Source organism: Myotis brandtii, unplaced genomic scaffold (genome assembly GCF_000412655.1).
Source record: "Myotis brandtii unplaced genomic scaffold, ASM41265v1 scaffold244, whole genome shotgun sequence".
Taxonomy (NCBI): domain Eukaryota; kingdom Metazoa; phylum Chordata; class Mammalia; order Chiroptera; family Vespertilionidae; genus Myotis; species Myotis brandtii.
Window position 1 is genome coordinate 562813 of NW_005359225.1, and position 24806 is coordinate 587618.

General features: G+C 42.0%; 1 protein-coding gene across 1 annotated transcript in view; it reads left to right on the forward strand.

Moving 5' to 3' along the window:
• Window positions 1-23856, forward strand: part of PAK1 (p21 protein (Cdc42/Rac)-activated kinase 1) — a 51194-nt gene extending 27338 nt beyond the window's left edge. The window contains exons 7-14 of the mRNA XM_014540361.1: window positions 2085-2148; window positions 5571-5619; window positions 8280-8392; window positions 12303-12420; window positions 16774-16878; window positions 17482-17557; window positions 18521-18702; window positions 22503-23856. Coding sequence (XP_014395847.1) covers window positions 2085-2148; window positions 5571-5619; window positions 8280-8392; window positions 12303-12420; window positions 16774-16878; window positions 17482-17557; window positions 18521-18702; window positions 22503-22589 — 794 coding nt within the window. The 3' untranslated portion in view covers window positions 22590-23856. The remainder of the gene's footprint in view (window positions 1-2084; window positions 2149-5570; window positions 5620-8279; window positions 8393-12302; window positions 12421-16773; window positions 16879-17481; window positions 17558-18520; window positions 18703-22502) is intronic.
• The last annotated feature ends 950 nt before the right edge of the window (window positions 23857-24806 follow it).

Here is a 24806-nt window from a genome sequence, read left to right on the forward strand (position 1 = left end):
AAACTGAGAGAGTGGTGGGCACAGAGAAATACAAAGTACAGCAACAACTCAAAAGATAAAACTTTCCATTATGAGTAGAAAACAACTTCCCCTGGTCCAGGCAAGAAACCCTGGATAGGATTTAGAATGTAGAGGTAGTTGAAACATGAAGGATAGAAGTAGAATGACCAAATCTCATCTGCAACTGGACAGAGTGGAGCATGGATCAGAAAGTCACAGATATATTCAATTCTATGCTCTTGTACATGCTAGGATACTTTCTCTTGGCTTTGGGGAGGAAAAAACAGGGTTTGCTTTTTTTTTTTTAATGTAACTTTATTTGCATCCACAATATACCCTAAACAAATTCTAACTTCAGAAGCATCTGATTGATTCTTTTTTTAATTTTAAAAAAAATTTCTATTGTTGAAAGTATTACAGATGTCCCCTCTTCTTCCTCATTGATCCCTTCTAGCCTACCCCTGCCCCTTGCCCCAGGCCTTTACCACACTATTGTCTATGTCCATGGGTTATGCATAAATGCCTGCAAGTTCTTTGGTTAATCGCTTCCCATCCACCACCCAATCAGGAGCGAGTATGCAAATTAACCCAACCAAGATGGCAGTGGCCACAGAGCTGGAGCAAGCTGGAGGCTTGGGTTGCCCCTGGTGATGGAGGAAGCCAAGCTTCCTGCCCGCCCTGGCCAGCCCTGGCCTCCATTCAAGGCTAAAAAGTTTCAATTATAGAAGATAAATAAATCCCAGATACCTGCTTCCCTCCGAGGCACTGAAAAATAAAAGAAAAAAAGGAGGGGCTGGGAGCTTGGGTTGCGGGGGGCCGTGGCCAGCCTGCAACCAGCCATCAGCTCCTCACCCAGGCTGGCCAGGCACCTCAGGGGACCACCACCCTGAAGGGGCTGTGGCCAGCCTGCAAACAGCCATCAGCCCCTCACCCAGGCTGGCCACATACCCCCAGTGGGGACCCTCACCCCATGGGGGCGTGGCTGGCCTGCAAACCACCACAGGCCCCTTGCTCAGGCTGCCCCATACCCCAAGGGAACCTCCACCCTGATCGGGGACACCCTTCAGGGCAAATCAGCTAGCCCCCATCTGTGCACCAGGCCTCTATCTATACTAATAAAAGGGTAATATGCTAATTAGACTGGGAGACCTCCCAGGAGACCTTCCGGATGTTCTTCTGGACAAAGCCATGGTGGTGGGGCCAAGGTAGAGGCAGTTAGAGGCCAAGAGGGGAGGGCAGTTGTGGGTGATCAGGCTGGTGGGGGGCGGTGCCGTTGGGGGGAAGCAGACCAGCAGGGGGGCCGGTTGGGGGCAAGCAGGCCATCAGTGGGGGTCAGTTGGAGGTGATCAGCAGAAAGCACTTTGGACTGGGAGCTGGAAAACCAAACTCCTAATCTTAGCCCTGACACCAATGTGCTGTGTGACCTTGGGAGGAAGTATCTTCCCTTCTGTGGGCCTCAGTTTCACCATCTCTAGAATACAAATTGTAAAACTCAGTGAACTCTCTCGGACCTCTTTCTTTGCACTTGATGTACTTCCTTCTGTGACCCCTTCTCAACTTTCTCTCCCTACCTAACTCTTATTTACCCTGTAAAAATCAGTCCAGATATCACCTCCTATCTGAAGCCTTTCCAATCTGTATTTTGTACCTCTTTCTGTAATCCTTGCCGTCTAGTGCAATGATTATTATTTTTTCATGGGACTTTATGCTTGTCTGTCTCCTCCATGAAACTGAGCTTCTTGAGAGCAGAGACGGTCTTAACTGTCTCATCTATCTTTTATTCCTAGCACTCAACATAGAGCTTGGCACATGGTCAGCAAGCATATTAAATGAGTAAATGTTTATTGAATGAATGAATTAAAAATTAATAAATGGCTCTTAGGAATTTAGAAATGGAATAGATTACTATGAATAAAAGGGTAAGGAGATGAAACTTTTGGGGGAAAGCTTAGGATCTCCTTAGTATGGTTTTTGGGTATTGGAGGTACCTTTGCCAACTCCAGGGTTTGGAGAAACATGGGGCCTGTTTTGTATCTTGATCTGAGGGGGGAAAAAATGATTTTTGGTCTCTGTTTCTTTCACAGGAAGCATAGTGAGTGTGGGAGATCCTAAGAAGAAATATACACGGTTTGAGAAGATTGGACAAGGGTTAGTAGGGGCATTTTCTTTACCTGGAAAAGTGACTTGAAATTGTGTGTACTGGTGCATGTGATTTTGCTTTTGTTTTGCCTCTCAGAAACCTTGTTCTTCTTTCTCCACTTCACCCCTCACCCATTTGAAGGTGTTATGTTAGGCTGACTTCAGGTTTGGCAGAATTATGCTTAATAGGAGAGATGTGCCATTAGCCAACCATGTTGCTAAAAATACCCCTGCAGTGAGAATTGAAAAACCATTTATTTTCTTAGTATAAAACATGCTTCCCAAATAACAGCTCTGCTTTTTCAGACTAACCCTGTTTACTGGTGCTTAGCTCTACCAGCACTAATATGAAATGGAAGACTCAATTGCAGACCCTTCTGTTCAATTGCAGGACCTGTTTTTCTAGGTGGATAGACTTCTCCTCTCTGGTTCCTTCTCTGCATCTTGTATGCTACCCTCAGTGTACTGAGCTCAGCAAATCTTAATTAAGTCCTGTTATGTACTAGGCAATGGGAATACAGCTATGAATCAGACACAGTCTCAGCTTTCAAAGACCTCATGTCTACAGGAAATAGTCAAACAAAGAATTAGAATACAGTTGACCTTTGGACAATACCGGTTTGAGCTGCACGGGTCCATTTATGTACAAGTTTTTCATTAAATACTGTAAACGTATTTTCTCTTCCTTATGATTTTCTTTTTTTAAGTGTATATATATACTGATTTCAGAGAGGAAGAGAGAGGAAGAGAGGGAGAGAGAGATAGAAGCATCAATGATGAGAGAGTGTCATTGATTTTCTGCCTCCTGCGTGCCCCACACTGGGGATTGAGCCTGCAACCACTGGCTCAACCACTGAACCATGGGGGCCGGGCTGCTTTTCTTAACATTTTACTTTCTCTAGCTTACTTTATTGTAAGAATACAGTATATAACACATATAATGGGCAAAATATGTGTTAATTGACTATGTTATTAGTAAGGCTTCCGGTCAGCAGTAGGCTTTTAGTAGTTAAGTTTTTGGGGAATCAAAAGTTGTACATAGATTTCTGGCTACGCAGGAGGTCAGTGCCCCTGTGTTGTTCAAGGGTCACCCCTATACTGTGATTTCTTAAAAAGCATTTGGCCATTATTTTGAACAAAAGAAGCCAGACATAAAAGAACAGAAACTCTATGATTTTATTTATATAAATATAAGTTCAAGAACAGGCAAAACTAATATATGCTAATAGAAGCCAGAGAAATTGTTGCGTCTGAGAGGGGAATGCTGATTGGGAAGGGGCATCAAGGAACCTTCAGGGGTGATGTTGGTGGTGCACACGTGTGTATACCTATTGAAAAATCATCAAGTTGTTCACTTAAGATTTGTGCCAATTACTTTAGGTAAGTTATATCTCTATATGAAAAAGAAAAATAATGAGATTTTTATAGACTTACCGAAATAGCTAAAATTAAAAAGAAACAATAAAAAAAATTACCTGGCTTATGGAAAGCTCTCATCTCAGTGTTGGTTGAATGAAAGCATTATTGCTAATGAAGTCATTGAAATTTTCTGTTTTAGTTTTTTCCTTATGATTCCAAAACCTCCTGGAAATAAAATAAAGTATTGTGTGATATACTGATGTTTTAATTATACAGCATTCTACAGCTTACATCAGTTATTTGCCTCTATTGTTTAATCCTTAAAACAACCCTGGACTTGCGTGAATCTTATTTTTTTCCTGGTGGAGTGCTTTTTCTACTAGACATGCTTTCGTGAGTCTGAACTGATATAAGGTAGTTAACATCTTGAGAAGAAAGTAAGAGTAATCTGGTATGGCATTTCCTTCAGCTAATTACATTGAGGTACTGAGAATGTAGCAGAATGTACAGACAAGTGTGGGCAAGTTGGGTCCCATCTCTGGAGTTCAGTTTCTTCATCCATAAATTTAAGGGAGAGCAATTGTAGATTCTGTGCCTTTCACGTCCCGAATTTATGATTTTTAAAAAAATTCAGATGTGTGAAGCCCATAAATAGGCAACATCTACAAAATGTGCTTTCCCTGCTTATTTGACAGGTCTGTTAGTGTAAGGGAGGAATGAAATATTTATTAATCACCTGTGCTGATGATTTCACATGCCATGATTTTAAAAAAACAAACAAATGCCACATAATTATGATGAATTAGTGCTATTATAATTTTTGCTTGTTCTTCCCTTTAAGACCTGAGGATTTTTTTGGCCCCAGAATTCATATCTAAACATATGTCTATTCAAGGTAGAAACAATCAAGTACTAACCAGTGGGCCTGAGTTGCTTTCTAGACTTCTGAAATCATAGAGATGTCCACCCCCAAGGCCTTTTAAGAATGGTTCATCTGGTAGGATGGGGGAGGATGGGCACAGGAAGTTAGACACCAGCTTTATGACAGAAGATGGCTAGAGGCAGGATGATGAGTCAGTCTGAAATAACTGCCAATGCAAATAATCCAGTCCTTATTTGATAGCCCATATCTTTATGATCACAATTTTTTTGGCATATAGCTAGGGTCTCAACTAAAGAGTGGTGGTTAGGAAGCTGGTGACCATAATTTCTAACTATAAGGCAAACTTACAAGTGACTGTTCTCCCTGAATTGTCCTGACTTCCCTGTGAAGCATAATCTCAGGGCTTGCTAAAATGCTTTTTTTTTGGGGGGGGGGGGCAATACATGGAATTAAATTTCTTATCTGACATATGACATGTAAAGTTACAAATATTGCTGCATATCATCTCCTACAAATATACAGGGTTCATAGTTATAGGCATAAAATGAGGTTTTTAGTTATTTTGGGTGGACATGATTACTTTTCTAGCATTATTCCTAGTACTTCTCTCCCTCCCACTCTCTTTTCTCTTTGTGTGTGTGTGTGTGTGTGTGTGTGTGTGTGCCCGTGCGCCTATGTGCACATGTATAGTGAGGATACCTTGGGGCTGGGGTAGAAATATCAGATTTTCTGGGAGCATATGTATTTGAAAAGCATATTTAATATTTCATGTTTGAAAAGAATGAAAAATACAAATCTGTTTTATAATGAAATTCACATATCCTCTTGAAAGCATAAATAAATAATTGATTTAAATTCTCTTATACACTCTTATACCCTTACCTTCACTTTGCAAATGAGGAAAGTGAAGCTTAGAGAATAACTTGCTCAGGATTGTATATCTAGTAGATACTAGGCAGACGTTCCAGATTGGAACTCAGATCTTTTGGCCACTAGAGCCTGTATGCTCTTTGCTACTACATACTGCCCCTCAAATCTGAGAAGGTGGGGGTGGGCAGTGGGGAAGATTATTTTTGCTGCTGTTATAAACCCTGTATTGCCAAATTGTGTGTAGATTTGCATTTGACAAGTATCACCTCACTTAATACCTATGTTTTTCCTCTCTCTCTCTCCCCGACCTGTTGTTCAGTGCTTCAGGCACTGTGTACACAGCAATGGATGTGGCCACAGGACAGGAGGTGAGTGTCTACAACCAACTATTGCTCCTTCAGCTCTACTGGGTTTTTTTTTCTTTTTTGGTTAAATTTTAACCCTTCTTAGCTCAATAAGGACACTATGTGAAAGATTCAGTGCTGCCGAAGCACTGAGACATTACAATCATATCTAAATGGCTTTCCAGTGGCTGTGAAGCGGGAGATCTGGCTGGGCTGAGGATGGCGGATCTCGTTGTCCTCCCAGCCCCTCAAACCTCTCCTGAAGGCCCTCGATAAAATGGTTTTATCCCCTTTCCCCCCAAATCATATACAAATGTAACAGACCATATTTTCCATTGTGTACACCTAAAAGACTTACAGTGCCGACAGGAACCTGTATTGAAATAATGGGGAGGAAGGAAGGGTGGTATCGTTGTGTCAATTTTAAATACGGTGAATTGGAGGCAGGGATCTGGAAAACAGGAGGTTATGCCCATTCTAAAAGTCCCTATGATGTAGGTGACAGGGAGTTTAAATAACTTGTAGGGTGGTACAGTTCGCAAGGACTGGGTTAGAAACTTTTGATTCCAAAACCTAAAGCTGTGCTTTCTGGGCTGCAATGCCACTGCAGAGCTCAGGTTAGGCACTGGGGTTCCTTGTCGTGTTTCTGGCCTCTTGGGTCTTACAGCCCTTAATGGGAGGCTGGCTCATGGTGGGTAGTTCCTGAAAGGCCTGGAGGCTGCGTGTATGAGAAGCTACCCACAGGAAACAAACCTGACTTCCCTATGTGCCTGCCTTGTGGTTATAAAACTATGAATGGAAGTCCATTAGGGTGGCTAATGAGTGTGGTCAGGAAGACCTTGCTTCCTGCCCAGGGAGTCTAAATCTCCAGGCTTCGGGAGTAAGTGCTTACGAGGGGCTGTCCCCTGGGATGAGCAGAGCTATTGTCTGTGACCTATAGGAAGACTGTATGTTAGTGCTGGGAAGTCTTCCAGTGACAGATTGAACTATTATTTTTCAAGCCTATTTTTTAGAGGGAATGTATGTAATAGAAGAGACTGGAAGAGGCTTTGGAGTCATGTGGCCCTGTGGGCACTGATTATGACTTTAGGCAATTTTCTTGTAAATGTTAAATCTCAATTTCCTTACCTGCAAATGCAGATAATGATTTTTACTTACAGGGTTGTTGTTAGGTTTTACTGACATAATGTAAGCAGAGCACCTAACTTCCAGGCCTGGTACATAGTAGGCATTCAATAAATAGTAGTGGTGGGAGGGTGGTTGGGTTTTGCTATTATTCCTGTTGATGTCATTCTTGCCGCTCTGTGCCAGGTACTTATCAAATGCAGTTATTACTGTGATTAGCATTTTCATTGTTGCCTTACTTTATCATTTAAATTTCTTTTTGAATATGAGTAACACATTGGCCACTATCTCATTTAGTCCTCAAACCAATCCTGTAAGGAAGGGAACCAAGGTTGGTATTATTATCCTCAGTGTATTGATGAAGAGGCTGAGGCGTAGAGAGCTTGTGATTGGTCAAGATCAGTAAGTGCAGACTCAGCCCTGGAGCTTACATCCTCAGAGTTCAAGTCCAATTCCTTTTCTGTTATCGGAGTGCTGTCTGCTGGCCTGAAGAGGAGGGATCTGATTAGGTGTGAAGGGCATGTAGCCTAGGCCATAGTTAGTCAGTAGCTCTTACAAAGGATCCCTGAGGTCCTGCCACTGCCTCTATGTTATGTTCTGTCCGCCTCTGTTCTTCCTTTCTGCTGCCAGCAGTGACTTCTGTGAGGTTCAAGAATACTGTTCCATCCTTCGAGATGGCCTGAGGGAATTCCAAAGGCACTCCATGGCTCCAAATCTTAGCATATGTTACAAGGGCTTACTATACTTAATGTAAGATGTCTTTAGGTCAGTGTGTTGCCCTTCAGACATATGTTTGCAATTCACATATCCCTCTCAAACACAATTTCCTTATCTGTCAAAAGGGGTCAGCAGTAATGCTGAATTTGTTATTTCTGAGGATTAAATGAAATAAAATTGAGAATACCTTAGATAGTACCTGACACAGAAAAGATGGATAAAAAAGTGCCTTGGAAACTAACCTATACCTTATATTTGTATTATATGGAAACTGATTTATTTCTATAGACAAGAAGCCTATCAAGATCTTTTTTCATACACAAGTAGTACAGGGATTTTATCCTTTTTTTGTCTTCTCTCTTAATTGATCCACTCTGATTTGTCTTTCCACACCAAGTTTAAAAAGTCATTTTCCCCTCTCTGAAGTCTCTACATTGCCAAACATGTTCCTGTAGCATTTTGTATGGACTTTCGTTATAGCACACCTCTTTTATACTGTGATTTTAAAAAGTATTTTTTAATATGATTATTTTATTTAGTAGCAAGGTTGTTCCTCAAACTGGTGCATATCAGAATCTCCTGGAGGGTTTATTAAAATACAGAATTTCTAAGACTGGCTAGAGCCTGAAAGTTTTCATTTTCAACAAGTTTCCAGATGTTGATCCTGCTGGTCTAGGGACCTCATATTGAGTACCACTGGGCTATGTTAATAAATTGTGAATTCTTCAAGGGTAAGACCATATCTTAATCATCTCTGCTTAGTGTTTAAGGTCTGGTACTTAGTAGATGCTCAGTAAGTACTGAGTGACTCTAATTGTGTATCGAATGTACTCTGATTTCAGGTGGCCATTAAGCAGATGAACCTTCAGCAGCAGCCGAAGAAAGAGCTGATTATTAATGAGATCCTGGTCATGAGGGAAAATAAGAACCCAAATATTGTGAACTACTTGGACAGGTATGGACCGGTTCTGTCAGAGAGATAGGGCCTTTGTGACTGATGGATGGTGGAGGTGTTAAAGGAGAAGGCAACGCCTCCACTGAAGAACCTTCTATGATGCTTAGCTCTGTGCCTCTGACCCTGCATACTGCTGACACCTCTGCTTGCTGTACAATCTTCTGGGTTAGACTGAACCCTACCGCCCTGTAGCTCCTAACAGTACTGTTTGTTCTTCCTCAGAGAAGCCCTTCAGCCGCTCGGCCTGGGTCAAACCTCTAGGCTTTTAAATCATTCTGTATCTCAAATCTTTCCTCATCATGTTCACCCACCTTCTAGCTTGTCTGGTATTCTCGCAAAATGTGACACTCAGTATTTTTATTTCAGATTTGACCAGAATGGAGAGAGTGGGACTTCTCCTTTGTTCTAAATGCCACACAAGCTAATGATTTCATTCATTATTTTGTTTGTGTTTTTTTTGTTTTTTAAGGAGGCGTGTTTCATTGTTAACCCCTAGTAAGTTGTAGTCAATTAATCACAAGCTAATGATTTCATTCATTATTTTGTTTTTTGTTTGTTTGTTTGTTTTTTAAGGAGGCGCGTTTCATTGTTAACCCCTAGTAAGTTGTAGTCAATTAAAATCTCTGATCTTTTTTGTTTTGTTTTACATGACCATGCCTTAAACTGGTAATGTAGAACTTCTTAGTTGTCTTCATTAAATCCCATTTTGATTTTTTCAGCCTGTTGTTTCAGTTCATCAGAATTCTGTTCTTCAACATAATAATGGTGGTTGTAGCTAGCATTTGTGTTATGCTTTACTTGTGAGGTAGGATTTATTATCTAAGAAACCGAGGTTCATAGAAGTTAACAACTAATTCAAGACCAGTACACAGTAAGGAGCAGATGAGGGTTTTGTGTTTGAATATCCCTAGCATCATGTCATGTTCTTTCCTTCCACATATGAAAAAAGAAAAGGAGCTTCTTGCCTGGATTTCAGAGACAGCACAGATGGAGGTGATAGTGGACTGTCTTGGACTTTAATTCCTTTACTCTTTATATTGCATTGCCAACTGATTTCATTTCTGTCAGATTTCTTGTTTTGCATACAAAACATCAGTAAGCTTCAGTTTCTGTAAAAAGGAAAGGAGTTGGACTTGGACGCTCCCGACGTATGATGTTGATAGCTGTAGAGAACAAAGCCTTCTCCTTTTGGGGGATGATTGTCTATGATGTGGGTCATGACTGGCTCTGAAGAACCTTCTGAAAGTTATTACCTTCCCATCTCTTTTAAGAACCTATTACACAGAGAATATAGCTTGGACACAATACTGAGGGCTATAAGTATACCAGATTTAGTTCTGTAAGGGGCTCAGGATAAGGAAAAATGAAAACTGTCCAATAAGGATATGGCCTATCCCATAAGATAGTGAGTTCCTCATCACTGGAGGTACTAAACAATAAAATGCATGACAATGTTGTTGGAGGAATTTGTGTTCTGGGAATTGGATTAGAAAATTTTTAAATGTATTGATCAAGCCTTTGCTGGTGTATCCAGAAGCTTAAACTGTGGAATTAGAAGGAAATAAAGCTCAGTCCCTGCCCTCAAATAGCTCCTAATTGGCTGTGGAAAAAAACCACGTGGGAGCACCTGTGGGAGGACAGCAGTGGGTAGCCTTCACCTGAGCACTCAGTGCAGGTATTGCAATGGAGAGTTTGTGATTTTTGTGAGTTGTCCCAGAGGAGAACTTCTCCACATTATTTGTTCTCCAGATATGTGATGTTCTGAAGCTTTATCTAAAGACTAGAGGCCTGGTGAATGAAAATTCATGCACTGTAAGGAGTGGTCCCTCAGCCTGGCCTGCCCCCTCTCACAGTCCGGGAGCCCTCAGGGGCGGGAGGCAACCCGGCGATCAGGGGAAGGCGATGCCCCTATCACGCCCCTGCTGCTGCCACTGCCGGCAGCGCAAGCCTTGGCCGGCCCTGGTTACCTGAGCCTCGGGCAGCCCTGGGCGGCTGGGCAGCCGCTATCCGAGGCTTGCCTGAACCTCAGGCCGGCCCTGGGGGGCTGAGGGGCTGAGGGGACTGGGCGCTGCCATCTTGTGGCTGTGGGCACCACCATCTTTGAGGGCGTAACAGTTAATTAGCATACTCCCTCTTTATTGGCTGTAGGCACCACCATCTTGTGGGGGTGTGATGGTCAATTAGCATATCCCATCTTTATTAGATAGGATGTGATTTTTGAAGGTACCTTGGTGCAGTGTGTAGCTATAAAGTGTTTAACACAACATGAATCTGGGTGCCTATTGTTTTAGATTTGTGCCTGGGTAAATGGACTCTGCTTTGCATGTGTCTGGAGATAGTCTCTTGGCCCCTCAGATTTCTCCCTCCAATTAGTCCAAGTTGACAGATGTCTTTTTGATGTGCTGGGTGAGAGGCCATAAATGTGCATTGTTTTATTAGGGAGGAAATAGGTTCATGTCCCTGGAGGGCTTTTTACCCAGTTCTGAATTCTCTTTCGGTTCAAATCTTCTTTCTCAAAAGAGATTGTTGAAAAAAGATTTACTATGTCACATTTATTCATTTTGCAAATTAAAAAACTATAAGACTTTAAATTATAAGTAATCTTAAGGAAGGAGTACTAGATTCATAGTCAAGAGAGTAAGATTCAAATCTTAGCCTTTGCTTGAGACCTTTTCCTCCCTCTTCTCCCCCCACCCCTAACAGTGTCCCCATCTGCCCAGTAGCAGGATGAAGATAAGGTGACATACCATACAGCTCAAGCCAATCCAATCTAGCTTCTTTGTCTGAAGCTAGCAGAGAGTCTTTAGGGCTCTGGGCTAGCCTTGTTTTATTTGTCTTATTCTATAGCTGAGGATGCTGACCAGACTGGCTAAGTGATCTTTTTATCAGTGAAATTATGGGTTCTAACTCATGTCAAACTCATAATCTCTTTAGGGATACAGTACGAAGTGGCAGCCCTTGGCTTACCAGAAGAGGCTTTGGCCCTGAATCCCTTACTGGACTCATTCCATTCCTGGAATCAGATACACTCAAAATAGAGATCATTGCCAGAGTAATGACTATGTGTGTAATACTTTACAGCTTTTAAATGGCTTTTATAGCCTTCTTTCTTTTAATATTTACAGTTATCTTTTATTTTACCAACTAGAGGCCCGGTGCAAGAAATTTTGTGCACAGGTAGGGTCCCTAGGCCTGGCCAGTGATCAGGGCCAATTTGGGGCAACCAATGGGGCAATCGGGGGGGTGTGTGGCTCTGGCACTCGCCTTGGCTGGCCTGGGGCCTGCGGGCTGGGGGCAGCTCCTGCATTGAAGATCTGCCCCCTGGTAGTCAGTGCACGTCATAGCAACTGGTCATTCCACCAGTTGTTCTGCCGTTCGGTTGATTTGCATATTAGGCTTGTATTATATAGGATTGATTTCTTCAGTAAATATTGGCATCTACTGTGCTGGATTCTGGGAGAGAGTCTTGAACTGGACCTAGTATTTAGTCTCATGGGAGAACCCTCAAGGAGGTTGAGTGATTGCCTGTATTGGTAACATGGCCTCCAAGTCCTATCTTTGTTAAATGGTGGGGTGCTCTCTGCTTTGGTGCTTCTAGAGGTGTGGGAATTGTATCAAATTTTAGGAGGCATTGCTTTGTGTTGTGACAAAATATAATTTTATATTTCATATCTTCAACCTAGTGATCTGTCCTCTGGGGCTTCACAGAATAGTCTGCTTTGTTTTCTCCAGGTGAATTCCTAAGAGCTATCAAGTTAGTAATTCTGTTCCCCAGATTCTGCTTTTCCCCAGAAAACAGACTCTTCCAGAGCTGATGGAAATGCAGGTTCACTCTGTCTATGTGCTGAGCCTTTGAAATCCAGTTCTATGGCTCAGTGTACTCTGTTCCTTCTTACCCTTTATCCTACAGTTACCTCGTGGGAGATGAGCTGTGGGTTGTCATGGAATACTTGGCTGGAGGCTCTTTGACAGATGTGGTGACGGAAACCTGCATGGATGAAGGCCAGATTGCAGCTGTTTGCCGTGAGGTAAGGCCAGTGGCCAAACCAGCCTTGAGCAGGATGTAGTCTCCATACCCAGGTCTGTCAATGTTCAACATCTGGTGGGATCTCAGCCTGGGCACTGTGCAGGTGGGAGAAATTAGATGGGAAGTCAGACTCTCCCATCATTCTTTTATTATACCTGTTTTGAAATTTCTATCACCATGATTTTTTCTTTAAAGATAACTTTATTTCGATTATAAAATTACTAGAGGCCTGATGCACAAAAATCGTGCAAGAGTAGGCCCTCGTAGACCTGTGGCCCCGACCCCCCACTGGTTGTTCTGGAAGGTCGTTCCAGAAGGTCATTCCACTGTCTGCTCTAATTAGCATATTAGCTCCTTATTATATAGATATACCCATTATAGAAAAATTAAAAAGTACCAAAATATATATCAAGTCACTCATAATTTCAACCCTTAAAGATAACTGCTATAAACACTTTGTAATATTTTCCTCTCTTTTATACCCCCCACTGGTTGTTCCGGAAGGTCGTTCCAGAAGGTCATTCCACTGTCTGCTCTAATTAGCATATTAGCTCCTTATTATATAGATATACCCATTATAGAAAAATTAAAAAGTACCAAAATATATATCAAGTCACTCATAATTTCAACCCTTAAAGATAACTGCTATAAACACTTTGTAATATTTTCCTCTCTTTTATATGGATATATATTTTTAATCATATGTGCTATGAGGTTTCCTATGAAGCAGAGAAAGAAGGTGGTGACAGAGGAATTGCTCTTTTAGACAGAGTCATCAGGGAAGGCTTTGCATAGGTTTGAATAAAGATCTGAATGATATGAGAAAGTAAGCCAAGCTAAAAATCTAGGGTAAAATATTTCCAGGCAAAAGAAATAGAAAGCAAAGCATACATGGGTATTCTCCTTTCTCCTCTTTGCTAATAAGTGTCTGAGGTCTATAATGTGCTGGAGTCAGAAGGGGGAGAACACTCTCTGTAAAGGCTCCATGAGCAGCACTCAGAGGATAGCCACGTTGTCATTAGAGCAAGAAGATGAAGGGAATATTCAGGGAAGTTGAGGATATTGGATGTTTTGCTGATATGAGACTGGAACTTTTCAATAGCCCAGAGAAAAGTTTGGGAATTGGGGAAAGGGAAAGTAGAAGATTATATTAGGTCCAGAGTTTTATGGGGATGTGTCCAATAGTATGATTGAGGTTTGATGATGTAACACCTGGAGGCATACAGGTGAATTTATGTAGTTGTATATTTAATCAATATTAGGAAACAAAAGCCTGTGAAATCAGTACTGTCCTAGAAAATATGATCACCTTTGCTTTAAAAACCCTGTGATCTAGAACAAGTACAATAGGTTAATGGAATTAATACCAGCTTGGGATTCTTAGGTCTGACTTCTTTTCTGTACCACTGATGCAGGGTTTCAACTTTTTCCCCATTATTTTTGCCCCCACCTCAAAGAGCCTTTGAAAACATTTTTTTTCTAATCACATTGCCCCCATGAAATTTTAATATCATAGGTACATTATGTTGAATATCTGTTTATGTACTGTGACCCTTTGGAAACCACAAACCATTGTAATGTCTAAGATGTTTTTTACTCACCCCAGAAACCCACTTTCACTGGTTAAAAATACATGCGTGATACATGCATGTGTACTCAAGGAAATCAATTTGCCTCAGATTATTTATCTTTAAAATAGAAATGCACAGGGTATATACCTTAGGGGTGCCATATGGATCAAAAAGCACTTCGAAGAATTTTTAAATGTTGAATAAATAAATGGCATTGCTGTTTCATTGAGTTCTAATAGAGATCATCCCACTTTTTAAAAAAGCTTTAGTGAGATACAGTTCACCCATAAAGCACAGGTGGTCCTGACTTATGATGAATCACCTATGACATTTTGACTTTATGATGGTGCAAAAGCAGATGCATTTAGTAGAAACAATACTTTGGATTTTGAATTTTGATCCACTCAATCAAGGCATATACTTTTATTGTTTTCAGTATATTGAGTTGTACAACCATCACTATAAACAAGTTTATCACCCCAAAAAGAAACTCCATACCTGTTAGCAGTCTCTTTCCACTCACCCCACTCCTATAGATTTGCTTGTTTTGGGTTTCATATAAATGCAATCATGTAGTATTTGCTTATTTTTGACTGGCTTCTTTCACTTAGCATAATGGTTTGAATGTTCATCCTTATTATAGAACATAGCAATGCTTTATTCCTCTTAATAGCAAATCAGATTCCATTTATTTATCTGTTCATCAGTTGATGGACATTTGGGTCATTTCCACTTTTTGGCTATTGTGAATAATGCTATGAACATTCATGCATATGTTTTTATTTGGATGTATTTTTTATTATTATTAATCCTCACCCAATGATATGTTTTTGATTGATGAGAGAGAGAGAGAGAGAGAGAGAGAGAGAGAAGAAAGTTCAATCGGTTGCCTCCTGTACGCGCCCAGACTGGGGATCGAACCCACAACCTGGGTATGTGACCTGACACTTCAACCAACTGAGCCACACGGGCCAGGGCTGGATGTATGTTTTAATTTCTCTTGGGTATATGCCTAGGAAAACATTTTGAGGAATGGCCACACTGTTCTCTAAAGTGGCTGTACCATTTTACATTTCTCCTAGCAGTGCATGAGGGTTCCAATTTCTTGAAATCATCCTTTTTGTTCATAATTTTTGACATTCAGAGGCCAGGGTTTTTAGCCTCCTAAGGAAAACAACTATTACTTTTATAGGGAATAGCCACTTCTGGATATTGGTTTGTTTTTAATTTAGCCATTAGTATACTTTTAAAAATAAAGTATTAATTTGAGAACATTTAAATATCATTTTCATATTGGTTTATATCTTTACTAGAGGCCCAATGCACGAAATTTGTGCAATAGTAGGCCTTCCTTCCTCTGGCTGCCGGCACCGGCTTCCCTCTGGCACCTGGGACCCGGGCTTCCCTCCAGCTGCCAACAGGCACCCAGGACCCGGGCTTCATCTGGAAGGTCGTTCGGAAGGACAGCGGTCTAATTAGCATATTATGCTTTTATTGTTATAGATGGTTTTTAATTTGGTAGAAGCTTCTAAAATTTTAGCTTTGGGTTCTGGACTTAACTTAGTAGATTTAGTAGCATTTTATAGATGGGAAAACAGTAGCCCAGAGAGTAAGTGATTTATCTAGAATGATTTTGTCCATCAGGAGTGGCAGAACCAGGCACTTTCATTCTTCCATTCAGTCTCTATCTTATTCATTCTGCCTGCTAAGTATAGGTGTTTTCTAAGGTTTTTTTCTATCTCCTCTTATCTTCTATAACATTTGCCAGTTCCAACCATTTCTATAACTTAAAAAAAAAATCACCTCTTCACATATGACTCATAAATATCTATCTCAAGTCTAGACCTCTGTATAGAACTTAAGACTCTTATGTTCAGTTGCTTACTGGACTTTGTCTACAAATGCTTATAGGTATATAAATTTAGCATACCCCAAACAATATAAATTATCTCCAAAATAAGATTATCCTTCTAACTTTACTGCTTCTAATATCAGTTCCAGATGCCTAGTTTCCCAAATATGACTTATTTGTCACTTTCCTCCAGTTTTATTATTACAAAATTCTTTCCATTCTTCCTCAGTAGTTTTTTTGGGGGGTCTCAGGTTCTTTGCCAAGTATCTAATGCTCTGTAAAAAACTCCAAAATAAAATATATTGGAGGAACTCACGTACTGAAAGAAAACTGCTATATGGTATATTATAGTAAGGTATAATAAATAAGGTATAATCTATCATAATAAAAGCATAATATGCTAATTAGACCAGACAGCCGAACGACCTTCCGGACGTCATTCCGGACGTCCTTCCGGACAAAGCCGTAGGGGCCGAGGCAGAGGCGGTTAGGGGTGATCAGACAGGCAGGTGAGCAGTTAGGGGCGATGAGGCAGGCAGGCAGAGTGGTTAGGGGCAATCAGGCAGGCAGGCAGGTGAGCAGTTAGGAGCCAGTGGTCCTGGATTGTGAGAAGGATGTTTGACTGCTGGTTTAGACCTAATCAGTTGGACATCCCCCAAGGGGTCCTGGATTGCAAGAGGGTGCAGGCCGGGCTGAGGGACCTGCCCCTCTAGTAAAGGTATAAGGCAGCATGTAGTGTTAGAGGAATGCTTAACTGAGAGACAGGAGACTAGAGTCTCTAGACCTATCTATGCTGCTCATTTGGAGCAAGTCCTTTTACTTGTTGGGGCCTCACTTTATCATACAATTAGGAAGTTGGATTAGTTGATTTCCTGTAAGTCTTCGTATTATATGTCCTTTCTTTCTCCCCCTGCCCACACCTCTTCAATAGTGCCTGCAAGCTTTGGAGTTTCTGCATTCCAACCAGGTCATTCACAGAGATATCAAGAGTGACAACATCCTGTTGGGAATGGATGGCTCTGTCAAGCTAAGTGAGTAGGAGTGATAATGCTTCTCTTCCCTGTGGGACCCTGTCTCCTGTGGGACAGTGTTCATATAATAGTAGCTAGAGCACTCACCAAAGAGCATTTCCTCGGATCTTTATATTACTACTATATAAGGTGTCATTTTTTTTTCATTCATTTATACATTTAGCCAAAAAAATGTGCTTAATGCTCCCTATGTGCTAGGTCTTCTGATGGATACGGAGGACGCTTTGCCTTTCTTCAAGTAGTTCTCAGTCTACATGAAATACATAATTACAAAAATGAGTTTAGTGTAATTTTTGTCACTCAGTCATCCATTCAGTATTATATGTCTGTTATATTCCAGACCCTCTTGGAATAAAAAAATGAGTGAGAAGACAGTTCTTCCTATCAAAGGCCTCGTAATTTAAATAAACATATAATTGCAATGTAATGTAAATGAACTTCAGTCAGAATAAAAGTGTAAGGACCAGTAGTCCAGACAAACAGTTGTGTCATAGGTGGATGGGGAGACTGTTCTCAGTCTCTCTCTGACCACAGGGTGAGGAACAGATAAAAGTAGGGCCCTGCCTCATTGTAAGTGATTAGAGATTAAGTCTGAGACTCATGCCCAGGAAGTAAAGCAAGGACCTACCTGCCGGATTTTGGGATATGGGGATTGTTTTCAAGAAGAAAGAAGAATTGGAGCAAGTAATCAAGGCCAAATGGGCAGCTTGGACTTTAATGTCTAGTCCTTTTGGCTTGAGGATGGATAAAAGGCCAGAGGTGATATTTGTTATGTTGCTCCTACTTCTCTTTAAGGTTGAACAGGGGACAGGCTAGGACAGGGGTGGGCAAACTTTTTTACTCGAGGGCCACAATGGGTTCTTAAACTGGACCGGAGGGCCGGAACAAAAGCATGGATGGAGTGTTTGTGTGAACTAATATAAATTCAAAATAAACATCATTACATAAAAGGGTTCGGTCTTTTTTTTTTTTTTAGTTTTATTCACGGCTGGCCTAGAGCCTTCAGAGGGAGCATGGCCCTGCCAGCCATTTGACTTTGGACTTCTGGTCTCCAGAACAGGGAGAGAATGGAGTTATGTTGTTTTAAACCACCGAGTTCGTGGTGTTTGTTACAGCAGACACGGGAAGCTAATACAGACACCATAAGTGGTTGTGATTATCATAACTATTCCTCTGTGCGGTTCAACCAAAATTCACATCCGATCTCAAGTGAGGGCAGGTTGTGTGCACACGCCCACGGCTGTGCACGAAGATGAACGCCTTGCACTAAGGGCATCCTCTCCCCGCACAGGGGCCACTCCCTGGAGGGTGTACCGGCCCCTCCCTTGCTACATGGTGTTTGAGAAACCTTCTAGTCATCCCGCAATCTGACTTGGCCAATTTCCTTACTGAAATCAGACCTCCTCATAACACTGCACCTCAGCAGCCTGGCTTCCGGAGGCGGCACCTCCCCCACAGGCTCTTTGGAAAGACAGCAGGGCCAGGTGGGTGGACAGCAAAAGGCTCAGGTGTATGGTCCCGGAGGAGCTATTTCTTTCTTTTTTTAAAAAAAATATATTTTTATTGATTTCAGAGAGGAAGGGAGAGGGAGAGAGAGATAGAAACATCAATGATGAGAGAGAAAGGGCATGTCTGGGACCAAGTGAGAACCTCATTTGGAACCTAAGGTGATTTTCCACTTGTATTGTCAGGCCTTGTACCTCATTGCCACCAATGGGACCCCAGAGCTTCAGAACCCAGAGAAGCTGTCATCTATCTTCCGAGGACTTTCTGACCGCTGTCTTGAGATGGATGTGGAGAAGAGAGGTTCGGCTAAAGAGCTGTTACAGGTAACTGGTCTATGCAGAGAAGCTTCTGGTTTGGGGAAACCACTAAACTAAACCTGTTTTGCTTCATTTTTGTCTGTGAGGTATGGGTTTTTATAGAACCTGGCCTCTCTCTTACCACTTTTGCACTCAACCTATATTCCCAGGTCCCTAACCTCCTTCATCCTGGGCTTCTGCTCCTGTCATTCCCTTAGGTTCTTCTTCAGCCTGTTAAAACTCTGCATTCTCCCAGGCTCAGCTGAAAGATCTATCTGGGCTCCTATTGAACTTTGCTTGTATCTTCCTTTAGCACTTGTTTTGTTCTGCCTGGTTTGGTCTAGCAGAGTTTGAGTCTTTGGTAGAAGATGCTCTCTAATATGAAAATATTACAAAAGTTATATTTTACTGGAGATAAGCTCAAAAAATGCATTTTCAGTAAAGGGTATCAGAGGTCATAAGTTTGGGGGATCATTAGAGTGCAGCTTTTCAAGTCTTCCCTGTTTCTTCAGTTGAAACCCTCTCAGATGGTGGCAATGATATTCTGCCAGCCTAAAGTCAGGGGTTTACTATGTCTTTTATACTACTACCTGCTGAATTCTGAATAGACAGCCTAATTATTTCACAGGGTTGCAAAAGCTGTCTTTAGCAGGCCACATTATTTGTATTTAACACTTATGTTTCAGGTACAATTTGTTATTACTAGTATATTTTACTACATTGCCTATGGTGATTTAATAATAAGTATCACATAACTTTATAACAGTGAGTCATCTGTAGGCATGCACAGTCAGTCACTTTTGTGTTAGGACCAAGAGCAACTAAGCAGGGCAGGGCAGAGCAAGATCTACCACACTGCCCTGCATTAAAGTTAGTTAATGAACATTTCTGTTTTTCCCACTAGATTACAACCTCCATTTTATTAGACTCTGGGTCTCCTCTTATAGCTAGGACCTAGTTCAGAATAGGTATTTAGAAGAAATCTGTTAAATTGAATGGAATTGCTTAAATTGAAATGTTACCCTCTGGAACATATTTAGCATTTCTTTGTAATTGGGGTTACTGGTTACAGAGCATTGGTCAATTAGATATGGGATCTGGGTTCTGCCAAGTGTAATCCAATCGTCTCTAGAATCCTTTGGGACTAAAAACCCCTTATAACACGCAGTACAGATAGGATCCCTTTGCCTTTCATATGAGGTTTGTTCAGGAAACCCGAGGCATTGGGAAATGTGCAAATACTATGTTAAGGCTGTGACTGAAGATATTGTTAATTAGGTACCAAATCGTAGTTATTGAAAGAGTAGTGCCCTCTAGAGTTTTCTCGATATAATAATGTAACTAATAATAAATGCAGGATTTTGAATCTTTACCACACTCTAGGCACTAAGAATTTTATATATTTTTCATTCATACTTTATAATAACCTGAGAGTTATAGCTTCTGTTATTCCCAAGTTTACACATGAAAAAAAAGAGAGAATTCAAGCATTTAGTAACTTTTTTATGATTACATAACTGATAAGTGGGTAACCAGGATTTCAACCTATGTTCATTAGGCTCTCAAGTTTGTGTGCTCTTGGCCACTGCTCTTTTGGCTCAAAGAAAGTGAAAACTGGAAGGGCCTTAGGGTTTATCTAGTCTACTTTGTTCACTATATAGAGAAGGAAACTGAAGCCTCTCAGTTGGATATTTGATCGTGCTGCTTTCTCAGCTCAGAGGCTCATAGAACATGTGATCTGAGGACATGGGCTCTTTAACGTTACTGTACATTGTAAATATTTAAAAACCACGACTCTTGGAATCTTAAAGAATGAAAGCTTCACATCTATTTCTCCAGTGCAAACACATATGTGAACAGAAGTACATAGGATCTTATGTTGGAATTTATGTCTGCATGATTTAGCCAGATCTTTTATTCCTTTCATAATAATTGTAACTTCTTGTTCTTAGTACCTCTTTATGTTCTATCTCTGTCCAAAAGGAAGTTGAAGCAACTTGCTACCAAAGAATCTATATATATTGTCTCTGTGTGTGTCTGTACACATATACAGCATGATTAAAAAGGGACTTATAAGGATGGCAAAAAAAATTAAACTTGCAAATAATCTGAGTTAAATTGTTTTGTTTAAACATCAAATTTAGTTCCAAGTTTTCTGGTGGTTGGACTGGAAAGGAAATGTGATAGTTCCTATATTCTTATCAAATTGAAGAAATATCCCCTATTCTCAAGGCACAAAGCTTTTTTACTAATAAATATAAGGAAAATCATTTTTAGTTAAGAGACTGAGTTATGTAAAAAATTGTTTTTCATCACAGTTTTATTGAAAATGTACATGCCGTTTTCATATGGTGTTTTCTCTAAAAAGTCTTCTTTAATAGTTGGGGATATGGCCCAAAGTACAGTCCAATGAAAGTGATTTGGGTTAGGACCAAGCTATTGATCAAGTCCTTACTGGATTAATTAGCCTTACTGGATTCAAGGATAGCACAACAAACTATGTGGTCTCATATGCTCCTGAAATGCAGTATTTCAATATATCATTGAGTCATGATTAGTCAATACCTTCCCACAATTACAGAGGTAATTGTTGTTCTGATTATCACTATAGTTTAGTCTTACCTAATCCTATCTAATAATAGACAAACATGGTAATTGACTGTACCTTTGCTACGCCTCCCATTGGCTAACCAGCATGATATGCAAATTAACCGTCAACAAAGATGGTGGCTAATTTGCATACTGCAGAGAGGGCGGGCCAGTGCGAGCCGCCATCCGGGCCCCGTGTGCCGCCTAAGCCCCGCCCCCATCCGGGACCCCAGTGTGCAGCCTTGGGCAGCGGGGCTTGGCGCTGTGATCGTGATCGTGATCGGAAACCAGGCCGCAGGCAAGGCAGCACCCTGGAACCCAGGAGCCGCCTTGCCTGCGGCCCGTGATTGTGATCGGAAAGCCGGGTGCAGGTAAGGCTGCACCCCAGGACCCAGGAGCCGCCCTGCCTGCAGCCCATGATTGTGATCGGAAAGCCGGTCTGCAGGCAAGGCAGCTCCCTGGAACCCAGGAGCCCATCGGCGAGGTCTGCAGGCAAAGCAGTGATCAAGCTATGAGGGGTAGGGTGGGGGGCCGGAAGGAGCTACAGGAGCAGCTCTGGCCGGAGACTGAAGACTCCGGCCGGAGCGAGGAGCAAAGACTGAAGGCTCCAGCCACAGCGAAGACTGTGTCCAGAGCGAAGATGGAAGGCGGTGGCCAGAGTGAAGGTCTGGGTCCCGGGTGCCAGAGGAAAACTGGTGCTGGTAGCCAGGGGAAAGAAGGCCTATTGCACGAATCTCTTCGTGCAACGGGCCTCTAGTATAATATAAACTCCTTTGTATCTGGCTTCTTTCATTCAACATAATGTTTGTGGGCTTTGTCTCATTGTCAGTGTACCAATTATTTACTGTATTTCTGTAATTTTCTGCATAGTATTTTATGACTATAACATTATTCATCCTTCCATTCTCTTGGATATTTGGGTTCTTTTTAGTTATGGCTATTAGAAGTAAAGCTGTGACAAACAGCCTTATGTCTGTCTTTTGATGGATACACAAACTCCTCTTGGAAATATCCCTAGGAGTGGAATTGCTGGCATATAGGACAGATTGTGTTTAGTTGAAAGTAGATACCGCCAAATGGTTTTCCAAAATGGGTTGTTATCTTTTAAAGATGTCCTTCAATTTGGGGATAATCTGAAGCTCTCCAGGCAGACATGGATGCCCTTAACATCTTGTAATGGCTACTGAGGAAGAATGGTCAATAGTCATGTGTCTTTTGCTCTTTTTTTTCTTTTCTAGCATCAGTTCCTGAAGATTGCCAAACCCCTCTCCAGCCTCACTCCACTCATCGCTGCAGCAAAGGAGGCAACCAAGAACAATCACTAAAACCACACTCACCCCAGCCTCCTTGTACCAAGCCTTCCGTGAAATTAATGCTAATTCCAGAAATTCCAACCCTTGATGCTCTCTCTTCCTTGCCTTGCTCCTCCCATTTCCTGGTCTAGTGCTCTCAAGACTTTGATCCTTGAAAACCATGTGTCCAGCATTGAAGAGAAATGCAACTGACTACTCAGATGACGGCCATCTGAATAAGGAATTTCCTCCTGATTTGCGGATGTGAGGATGGTTTATGATCCGAGCTCATAGGAATAAACCCTTGGACTCCTGTTTCTACCTAGCAAAATCTTCTTCACATACCACCTCTTCCCAAACCCCAGGCCAATCCGTTTTTGGCTGTATAAATTTTTGGCTTTATAACATTATCAATTTGTAATTGGTTGAGGCTTCTTTAGTTCTTGATTTTCTGTGACTGAACTGCCCAAACACCGTATTGTACTTGAAAATTGGAACAGCTTGAGGAATGCCCTGGTGGTTGATAATCTGTCAGGGACATGAAATGACTCAGCTTCCTGGACCATGTCTGTGGCACAGCTGATACTGAGATGGGAAGAGAGGGCTACCACATTTTTCCTTGTGTGTGCTTCTACAGCTGCTTGGGAGGATCTTGACCCAGTAGTGTTCCCCATGCTATTTCTTGTGAGATGGTCTTGGCTATCTATGTAGCAGCTTTTGACTCCCTACATCCTTTAGACTGCTGCTCCCCATTCTGTCCTTGTTTAGAACTCAGAAGTTTCCTAGGGCCTATGCTGAGAGCAGTGTGAGAAGTCAGGAGAGAAAACATTAGCTGCTTTTAGAACAAGGCTGGATATCAGTACCTGTCCAGCTATACCTATGTGATATTTTAAGAACTCAGTCTCTTTTTCCTTTTGGGATAAGGAGCTGAAAGGTTAAGTGAGATCTTCCAATGGCCTGAATCTTTCGGTCAAAGGGAAGGATCTCCAAATCTTAGACTACATGTTAGTTTGGATGGACTTGGTGGCTTGAGATGATACTCTGCCAGCTGTGAGGGGACCCTGTTTTCACAATGCATGGCCAAGCTCTCTGCAAATGGAAATGCTTGCACTGGGTGTTTGGGATGTTTGCTACCTCCTGCTATCTTTGTGGTTTTGGTCCTGCCACTATGGTAGGACCCCTGGCCAGCATTGTGGCTTGTCATGTCAGCCCCATTGGCTACCTTGTTATGCTCTGAGGTACTACTGCCTCTGCAGCACAGGTTTTATTTCCTTCAATAAAAGAGGATGAAAATACTCTACTTGGAGTATATGCCTTTCTTTTTTCCTTTATTTCCTGGGTTTTTTATTTTGACATAATCTCAAACTAAAGAAAACAAATTTATGAAATAAATATATATTTTTCTTCTCCATTTGAGATTAAGTGCAGATAAAATGCCCCTTTACCCCTATATATTTCAATGTGTATTTTTTCTTTAAAAAAATATTTTAGAGAAGAAGGGAGAGGGAGAGAGAGAGAGATAAAAACATCAGTGATGAGAGGGAATCATTGATAGACTGCGTCCTGCACACCCCACACTGGGGATCGAGCCCACAACTGGGGCATGAGCCCTGACCGGAACCAAACCGTGACCTGGTTCATAGGTCAACGCTCAACCACTGAGCCATGCTAGCCAGGCTCTTTCTTAACACTTTTATTTTAAATATAAATTAAGAGAAATGGGCCAAAATGTTTGTATATTATAAGGTACTAGGGGCCCAGTGCACGAATTCATACACCTTGACAGGAACTGTGGGCCGCAAGGCTGCGGTGGGCACAGGGGCGGGTCTCGGCCCATCCTCCACGCCCCCGCCTGGCCCCTCCTGTTGCAGCCCAGGTTCCCACTCCCACCACCGCCACTCCCACGCGCTCATGGCGCCAGCCCTGCTCACACCCCTGTTGGCACAAAGTAATTGTGGCCAGCGCCATCAGGGGGTGCAAGTGGCAGCTGCTGCCCCGATCACCCCTCAGGAGTAGGGAGAGGTGGAGAAGCTCTCAGGGGCTATTGGGACCGGCCTGGGGCGTTGGCAGTGGGTGAGAGCGGCGGCTCTGGCACCGGCTGCCAGTGTGAGTGAGGCCGGCACCAGCAGTGGGTGCAAGCAGGGCTGTTGCTGGTAGTGGGTACGAAAGGTGGCTGTCGGCCCTGATCACCCTTCAGGAGCAGGAGGAGGTGGAGAAGCCCTGAGGGGTGATTGAACCCGGCAGCCGCCA